Genomic DNA, 9,444 nt, shown 5'->3' with positions numbered 1-9,444 from the left:
ATTTAATAAGATATAATAATTACCAAAGAGAATATTGTAGGAGCAAAGATTGTCATTTTGTAAAATATGCGGAGCTATACTTGTCATTTGAAAATTTCATTAGATGGGCACTGTTCACCATGTCTTGAAAAAAAAAAACAATTTTGTTAGAAGCATGGTAAACCTTGCTTCTGTTTTCCGTACTTTTCTATTGTCATTAATAGTAATTTTTTATATAAGCACTTTTTTTTTTTACTAAACATATTTTTAACTTTTTTAATAAGCTAATATCTGTGGCAATTTGATAGACGGTGCAGATGAGCCTGTCACCCTTCTTGAGTCCCACCAGCATCCCCCCTTCCTAACTAAAGCATCAAATTTTTAGTCCAACTAAAATTTGAAAATGTGTAAAAACCTCCTTCACACATAACCGTTATTTAACTAACTCATCCACTCCCTCCCTCCCTCCCTCCCTCCCTCTCCAACTAAAACTCCCGCACTCTGTGAAACCATAACATGCCCCTTCCTTCTTCCCTCTCCCTCCAAACCCTAGCTCCTCCAAATGCTGACACAATCCAGAAACCCCATCAAACTCTCCCCCAAAATCTTACTCTCTTCCAACTTGTCCACCCCCAACACTTTTCCACATTACAATTTCAAAACCTTCCCTCCAGACCAAAAACCCTCAAGTTCAAGCTCCTCTGCTCACAATCCCCAACCCCAAACCCTTCGCCGCCATCATCTTCCTCTCCGGTCCAAACCCTAATCTCAATACTGCGAATCATACCCGACTGGGCAGACCGCACGCAAGAGCGTGGAATGAGACAGCACAGAACACTTTATGACCATGAGAAATGGATGCATCACAGAAACTCCTACCGCCATCTCCGGCACTTGTTCTCAAGCCTTTCGTCAAGAGTCATCTTGTCTTTGATACCGCCAGTGATTGCTTTTACTTTGGTAGCTGTGGTGATTGCTAGCTATAATACAGCAGTTGCGTTGGATTTGCTTCCGGGAATTTTCCCGTTGTTGAGGTCCTCATCTTTGCCATACCAGCTCACAGCGCCGGCATTGGCGTTGTTGCTGGTGTTCAGGACAGAGGCTTCGTATTCGAGGTTTGAAGAAGGGAGGAAGGCTTGGACTGAGGTGATTGCAGGGGCTAATGATTTCGCAAGGCAGATCATTTCTAGTGTTGAGACTTCGGGTGATGCACAACTCAAGAAGGCACTTTTGCAGTATATTGTGGCCTTCCCTGTTGCACTGAAGGTTTGTGGCTTTCGGGTTTGAAATGTAGTCTTGTTAGAAGTTTTGCATGCCGTATTCTATTCTATTTGGTTGTATTATACTTTTAACAGGTTGTAAATTACTGAGAAAAAGATGAGAGCACACGAAATTGATCATTGAAAAGTAATCCCAAAGTGAATGTGCAATCGGTAAAGAAATGCTCAGTTAACTATAACATGAGCTAGAGCCTTACCTTTTGTTTCGTTGATTTTTCCAAGCTGAAGAAAAACATGATTCTGTTTCTTGTTCATTCTTTGAAGCTGTTCTTTGTTAAGATTGATATTGGTAACGCAATCATTTGATAGAGGTTAACTTTTAAGTGCAGTGTCATGTCATTTATGGCTCAGATATTGGACGAGACCTCCAAAATTTGCTTGAAGTAGATGATCTGCTAGTAGTTTTGAACTCAAAACATCGACCTGGCTGCATTATTCAGTTCATCTCCCGGAGCCTTCAATTGCTAAAGTTGGAGGAATCAAGGAGAATTATGTTGGTAATCCCTTCCCTTCCTTGATTAATAGTAGTCTCAGATTACTATTTTACTTGATATTTTTTTTTTTCCTCATGATCTTTCTGGTGCATAAGTTCAATCAAAATTACTAGTGACATGGTTTCTTGAATAAAATATCAGTAAACAGTTGGCAGGTGTAAATCAGTATTATTTCATTCTTAAACAATCTGCAATCAAAGATCATGTCGACGAAGAAACTTAATCAGTATCTTACCTTATCATTATGCAGCAATCAAAGATCTCTTGTTTCCATGAAGGAATTGGCGTATGTGAACAGCTAATTGGTACTCCCATCCCTCTGTCTTATACGCGCTTGACCTCAAGGTTTCTAGTCCTCTGGCATCTCAGTCTCCCTATTATACTATGGGATGATTGCCACTGGATTGTGGTTCCCGCTACTTTCATCAGTGCAGCTTCACTGTTCTGCATCGAACAAGTGTGTTCCTTTCTGTCCCTGCTATGTTATGTTCCCTTTTTAGTGCTGCATATTTCATATTTCTTCCTTTGATATGATTAGAAAAGTCATTCTTTGTATAAACGGAATGGGACCAATGGTGTCCAACAACGGTTTTGATGAGACTGTAACTGAGGTCCCAAACGGATTTCCTGTGACCTTAGTCTTTTAATCTTGTATTAGACCAACAGAAAGACACATCCGGAATCGCACTTTCACTCTTAAACTATCAATCATTACTTCATATATGTTTCATTCTGGAACACCGGCTTTTACTGCTGTAATACATCTAGTCTTGTACTGTTTCATTCTCCAAAAGGGTTAATGAACTGGATTCTTGAATGCTGATGGCAGAAGATTCGAAAGAATCGTATCTGCTACTGTGATATAAGTTGCCTCTGCCTGATCACTTCTATGGGTATGCTACCCTAAACTTCCGACTGCATTTCCACCTGAAATGAAATATTAATGCCACTCGTGTTCTTTTTCCAAATTCTGCAGGTGGGTGTTCTGATTGAGGAGCCATTTCCAATGCTTGCCCTTGACGACCTTTGCAACTCAGTTCGAAACAATGTACAGGAGGCCCTTGCAAGCGAAAAACTAATCCGCGCACGGCTTGCTGCGAAAGGAAGGATCCAGTCTGAGCAGCAGTTTCAAAATGGGCAGCCTAGGCCTTAAGTCTTAGATGGATCAGAAAGTCAGCTGCAATTATCTTCACAAACGTTATACAGGCACCGAAACATAACTCCGCGAGTCTGCAGACCTACGAGTTTCTTGCACTTTACGCCATCTATACGATGATTGAGCCTCGAGGTTGAAATTTGTAAATATAGAAATTATGAGAACCAAGGAACCTTATTAGTTTTGTCTGTTCCAACACTAGATTCTGTTTCATGTGTGTATATATATCATCATGTCATACTTTGGCTCTTCTTCATTTTTGAAAACATGATACAAAACCGAGTGCAGTGATATTTTAGGATTCATAAGCCGACCACACTTAGTGATATTAGGCTTTGTTGTTGTTGTGGTTGTTGTATGTAGATAGTTGGCCTCCCAATTCCACTGTAAATGATGAAGGAAAGAAATAAGTTCTTTAACCTCGTTGCAAGTTTTGATGGATCACGTCACATGAAGAAATTGACATATAGGTTTTGTTTTATTTTTTTCTCTAAACTTTCAATTTGGTTATGAGCACCTTTAAATTTTCAAGTTGTGTCGACGTCTCTCAACTGCCAGCTTTATCAATTATTTTGTTAGACTGAGTCCATTTTGTCCAATAGAAGCCTATGAATTTCAATTCATCTTAAAACTTTATAATAAACAAAAAAAAAAATAATAGAAATGTCTGAGCCCGGGTTCGAACCGGGGACCTCTAGTGTGTGAGACTAGCGTGATAACCGACTACACCACCCAGACGTATTATTGATTGCCTTCAAACAGATATATATAATGTTTGATACTATTTGAAAGACAGAACACCTGGTTCCAACCAGTATTCACCGAAGCATTCAAAATGGTAGCTGCTAATCTTGTAAACAAGTTTATACAGAAAATACCACTTGCATACACATACACATACACACAAAAAAGAAGGATGAGCTTTCTTGACATGTCTAAGGGCTCGTTTGGATGTACTTTTAAAATAACTGAAAGCGTTTTTAAAGAAAATGTTTTTGGGTTTCAAAAGCACTTTAAGTGCTTTCTACAAGAAGCACTAGTTATGAGCTCCTTCCAGGAAGCACTTTAAGTGCTTTTCCAGGATTTACTAACATTTTAACTAAGGATTTTTTCCAAAAATATTTTCACTAGAAGCTCTTTCAATCATTTTAAAATCATATCCAAACGAGTCCTAAGACTTCCATAGATCCATCTTTAGGAAATGACACAAACACCGCTACACGTACCCATTTTCCTCTTGTTCTTTAACTGATCCTGAATTTCCTCCAGCTTCACAATAATCTCTTCAAACGTCGGCCGACAATCTGGATTCTGGTGCCAGCATTCTTTCAGAAGCCTACATTATACAATTAAAACGCTTAATTTTATAGTTGATTATCCTCACGTAATAGCAGAAGTAATTTTTTTTTTTTTTAAAAGGACGACAATACTGAAGGAGCCCTAAACTTACTAGGTTTAGTTGCTAAATCTTGCTTGCATTGGTGGATTGAGTTTAGTTTTAGATGCAAGTTTGGAAACAAATTCGAGAGCGATGAGTTCTTAAGCGAACAATTTGTACATGCAGACATACTTTTTAACTGCATTTTCTTAGCACCAGAAACTATACAAGTTTATATCTGTAAGGTTTATTCTAATGGTTGTTAAAGAATCTGCTATGGCGAAATATTCAACTAGTCCAAGAACACTCACGTCCTGATTGGCTCGGGGTACAAATAAGAGTAGAGAGGTGGTCGAGAATCCTCGTATGCGCGCTTGTCTGCAATTTTTTCTGGATCCTCTGCCAGATTAGGTGGTCCTCCAAGAAACATCTATAACAAAAAAAAACATAACTACGTATGACATTCTGAAAGGGCAACCTCGATATACCAGAAATAACGTTCATGTTTGTTAGAAAGGCTTACTTGAGACACAAGTTTACAAGCTCACCTCATGGACTATGAGAGCGAATGAGAATATATCAATACTGGTTCCATATGATTCTCGACGATAAACCTCAGGTGCCATATAACGATCTAGCAATTATGATAAGAGCATATCAGAACAAGTACCAAAATATCCAGGGATACTTGATTTTGAGCAAAAAGACTGTCTTACATGAACCTGTTCGTCCAGTCATTTTATAACCGGATACATCATTTTCCTGTGCAATTTTACTTAAGCCAAAATCCGTGACCTTGAGGCGCCCGGCTTCATCTTGTAAAACATTTCTATAGAACAAAGAAGAAGAATTAGCAGAGCAAATTCCGTAGAGCTGTAAGTCGTGTATTTTGACTAAAATGCATTTACAATTTTTTCGAGCTGTACCTTGGTGTCAAATCTCGATGAATTATAGGGCGCGGTTTATGCTGATGAAGATAATTCATGCCTCTGTAATGCAAAGTTACTCATCGTAAGTACGCATTATATGATCAATAGGTTTCCACAATCACTTATATTACACCAACACCGGTGAATCACAGTACAAGATGGAAAATTATATTACAGAAGCACATATCAGTAGTATATAAACGCGTACCTGGCGATATCTAGAGCAAAAGAAACTACAGTTTGTAGATCAAGTCTTCCTTTTCTCTTCAATATATCATGCAAACTTCCCTGGTGCATTCACATTGGTGTAAGAAACATGAACATGAATTTCGAAGGAAAGAAGTAAAAAGATTGAATTACTAACATTGCAAAGATACTCGGTAAGGAAGATCAAGCGGCTAGGGTGCTTCAAAACACCAAGGAATTGCACGATATTAGGGTGGCGCAACTTTTGCCACAAAGCGAGTTCCTTCATAAAGATATTCCTGAATTTAGAAAAGTTAGTTCAACTTTCTTGAATCAAAAAATAAAGATAAAGAGAAACTTACAACTCTCTGAAGCTTTATATCGAATTTATACTCATTATAAGCTTATGGATGACTTATTTTTACTTTAACTGATCTATTTATTTTGGCTTCTACAAGATGAAAACAAACAATCAGATCAAATATATGCATAAATAGAGAAACTCACTTCACTATCGGATTGGAAGCAATGGATGAGCGGATTGTTTTAGCAGCAACTTCTGTACCGCGCCACCTCACTAAATAAATCTCACCATATGATCCCTACATTGCTATGTAATTTAAGTAAATGCAGTATTGCGAACGGGATATAAAACCAAGAATGTGTAGGTCCAGAGGTTAGATATTTCACATATATGTCCCTATTGAACAAAGTTAGAACAGAAAATGCGCTGAAGTCGATTCACATTGATTACTGCCAGAAGAAATTGAATTAACAAAATTTACCTCTCCAATAAGTGCTGCTTCATCCATGTTCACCTCTCTGTGATCAAGTTCATAGCATGGAAGCTGGGAATCAAGCCCTACCTTTAACATATAAACATTTTCCAATAAGTTCGTACATTCAATACGTAAGAATGCCTATATATGAATAATTTCAAAAGAAATGCAGTTTGCAGACTACATGGAAAACAAAAAAGTTGGTCATCTCTTAATCTTGACAAGATAAGTGTATGAATTAGGAAAGTTAATTACTGGATCTATTCCACCCTTAGCCTCCAATATCTTGCAAATCGCCTCGTGACTGAAGCTACGAGCATCTGATAGTGGCTGCAAAAGATCACTCATATCAGCAAATGCCTCAAACCATTGGTATCAATTGGACAACAGAGAGATTCTGTTACAAGGGAAAAACCATAAAAAGATATTTGCAACATCCGCAAAGAGAAAATATAATTTTTCTTTTGATCATATTCTTTGTTCCTTTATTTTGATCATACAGTCTTAACCAAACAAATTATGACAATCTATATATATATATATATATATATATATATATATATATATATAGATGGTGATCCTATGTCTTAGAAAATGCTTCAGTACTTCTTATGAGCCAAATTGAAAAAATTCGCACATCAATGGCGAAAACACAGTTGAACTTACAGTGCGGCCCCAGCGATCTGTGGAGTTCACATCAGCACCTTTCTGAAGAAGCAGAACAACAATCTCAGTGCAGCCTTCACAGGATGCCAAGTGAAGAGCTGTTCTCTTATCATAGTCAGCTAAATCCGGCTCCACCCCTTTCTCTAGCTCGCGCATCACTCCTGCTTTGTCTCCCTTGCTCGAACAATATAGCAGCCGGTATGGACCTTCAAATCCAGCCACCTTTTGAGACTTCTGCATGTTGCAGCAGCAAGAAATGTTTTCAACATTTTTCTTACAATTGTTAGTATTTAAAATCCATGCACCAATAAAAATACTAAAATATGTTCACCAAAAAAAAAGTTCCCAAGTTCCTATCAGAAATCTGTTAAATTTCAGTTGGCTTTCAGATTTTAATCCATCCCTCTATATGTTTTCTTGGAAAATGAACGAGACTAAAACTAAAAACTAAAAACGAAATATTTTAAGAAACAATAAATTGAAAAAAAAACCTGTTAAGAGTGATGTGAAAAGATGAGAATCAGGATTACCTTAGATGATGACAAGCAATCTTCCATGGGATGAAGTTAGAAAACCCTGAAAGCAATTGGAAAATAGAGTGTGATTTTTTTTTTAATTTTCGTTTAAGGAAATTATAGGTTGGATTAGAGATAATGCAGCTGATTAATTAGTTCGTTTGAAATGCATGTCAACACTTATGATGTTTCGGAGTCCTCGAGGTCTGTTAAATGTCTGCTTATGAGGTTTTAGAACGAAAGGGCTGGAGAGCAACCTCGTACTCTTCGCTCAGTTAAAGTTTGGATTTGATTGACTTCTTGTTTGGTTACTGAGAAAGTTGAATAGGAAAACAGTGTACTTTCCTTGGCCGATTTTCCCATGGTTTCTGTCAGAAGACAATTGGATCAGTGAGGTCCAGAGTTGCCAAAATAAAATTGATACAATGTATTTTGTGTATAATATACATTTTCAAGGACGGCAAATACTAAGATGTCTACATTCTCTACAATTGTATCTTCTTCAACGTATTATATACGTTGTCTTTTTGGTTAGACTCAACCGTTGACATTGCCAATATAATTCATACATCAATTAAACCAAATCGATCCAGCCGTTCATTGGACAATGTATATACAACATGTTTACTTTATTTTTTGAATAACGATGTTATTTACACTAGGGGTTAGGGAATGGGTTAAGACTTACAATGGGCTAGCAATAATGTGGTTCAAATTCGTCTTTGGTGAGAATCAAACATAAGACCTCTCACTTACAAGTGAAGAGGAATAGGGGTGGGTTCAAAAAACCAAAAACCGAACCGAAACAAAAAAAAAAAAAAAAAAAAGGAACTGAATCAATATCCTTTGATGCATTTTTAGTTTATGAGGTTGAGAAACCGAATCGAACCGAATTATTATATATTTATTTATTTATTTATATTGTTTTAAGCCCAATTCCCACCACAATTCCAAGCCCAATTCCAACCCAATTATAAGCCCAATTATATACCCTAGCACCGTCCCTTTTTTTTTTTTATTTATTTATTTATTTTTACTCAAAGAGCAACATGCATTCCTTTCTCCTCCTCTCCATCTTTATTTCTATTTTTTTTGTCCATCTTTCTTCTTCTTTTCCTTCTCCCAGACCTCAGCCGCATCTTCTTCTCTCCCTCTTCTTCCTTTTTTTTCTTCCTCTTCTTTCACCATAGACCCCACAACTTCTTTCTTCTCACCCCAATTTCGAATCTCACCCTCCTCCCCAGAATTCCAGAGCTTTATTTGTACACGTCCTGCTTGATCTCCAGCAAATTAACTCTATATGTAGCTCCCGACGCCGCCGCCATAGCCGAGTTCACCAAGCCTGCCATAGCCCGAGTCTACCAAGCGGTGCCTCCCAAATTTATTCAGAGATTTATATGTGGAATTTGAATTTGGATTTCTCAAAATTTCATATGATTTTAGGTCTTGCTAATCGAAATTTATGCATGCATGCATGCTTAGATTTGTGGAAAATTAATGTAGCACCCCAGAAATTTTTATTTCCGAAACTAATTATGGTGATAGGCCAAATTAAACTCTTGTTTATTTACTATCATTAATCACAATTTCTTTAATAAATTCTTAATTCCTCACAAATTTTATAGCTAAATATATTTAACAAAAACATAAGGTTCATCTTTAAACTAAACACCCAATCTCTTTTCTTCTTTCTAATTTTCGATAAGGATTAATCTCAGTTATTTTATGGCTGCATCTAATCTTCTCCTTAGACTACCTACATACCCTACGAAGGAATCAAGCCAATCGTAGTTCACATTTCATTTTCAATCCATGTCCGATTATATTCAAATAGCCAAAATAATCAACATTAGCTTTAATAAACGAAACAAATCAAATGGATACCAAATTCGTATTTAGAATATTAAAATTTGCACAAAATGGCATTATCGGCACCCTAGCCACGCGCTGCCACACATGGCAATTTCAGGCGAATGAAAACCTAATTTTCCGATGAATTCTAAAAATTACCAAATTTTACAGGCAAGTAGAGTTCAAAGAAAGGAACAACTTTCATATTGGGCTGAAGTCCAATTCGGCCAG

At 37.1% G+C, this 9,444-nt stretch overlaps 2 protein-coding genes and 1 non-coding gene across 3 annotated transcripts; 1 reads left to right on the top strand and 2 right to left on the bottom strand.

Annotated features, from left to right (window-relative positions):
- Positions 1 to 434: 434 nt before the first annotated feature.
- On the top strand, positions 435 to 3,216 carry LOC137733142 (voltage-dependent chloride channel 1, chloroplastic-like). Its single transcript, XM_068472301.2, has 4 exons — positions 435 to 1,245; positions 1,589 to 1,756; positions 2,004 to 2,210; positions 2,730 to 3,216. The coding sequence occupies exons 1-4, from the start codon at positions 496 to 498 to the stop codon at positions 2,904 to 2,906; spliced, it is 1,302 nt and encodes a 433-aa protein (XP_068328402.2). The 5' UTR covers positions 435 to 495; the 3' UTR covers positions 2,907 to 3,216.
- Positions 3,217 to 3,573: 357 nt separating this feature from the next.
- On the bottom strand, positions 3,574 to 3,647 carry TRNAV-CAC (transfer RNA valine (anticodon CAC)). Its single transcript has one exon. It is a non-coding gene; the product is annotated as a tRNA-Val (tRNA).
- Positions 3,648 to 3,653: 6 nt separating this feature from the next.
- LOC137734330 (serine/threonine-protein kinase 12) lies at positions 3,654 to 7,563 on the bottom strand. The gene is made up of 12 exons (XM_068473616.2): positions 7,378 to 7,563; positions 6,848 to 7,081; positions 6,437 to 6,511; positions 6,188 to 6,268; positions 5,910 to 6,004; positions 5,581 to 5,701; positions 5,425 to 5,504; positions 5,214 to 5,276; positions 5,004 to 5,116; positions 4,836 to 4,921; positions 4,599 to 4,717; positions 3,654 to 4,245 (listed from the first exon to the last, which is right to left on the bottom strand). Exons 1-12 carry the CDS (start codon positions 7,402 to 7,404, stop codon positions 4,104 to 4,106), a joined length of 1,236 nt encoding a protein of 411 aa, XP_068329717.2. The 5' UTR covers positions 7,405 to 7,563; the 3' UTR covers positions 3,654 to 4,103.
- Between the last annotated feature and the right edge of the window lie 1,881 nt (positions 7,564 to 9,444).

Source organism: Pyrus communis, chromosome 7, assembly GCF_041283825.1.
Source record: "Pyrus communis isolate YQ-2024b chromosome 7, ASM4128382v1, whole genome shotgun sequence".
NCBI classification, from domain to species: domain Eukaryota; kingdom Viridiplantae; phylum Streptophyta; class Magnoliopsida; order Rosales; family Rosaceae; genus Pyrus; species Pyrus communis.
Note: the sequence above shows the minus strand (reverse complement) of the source record. Positions and strands in the feature narration are given on the sequence as shown.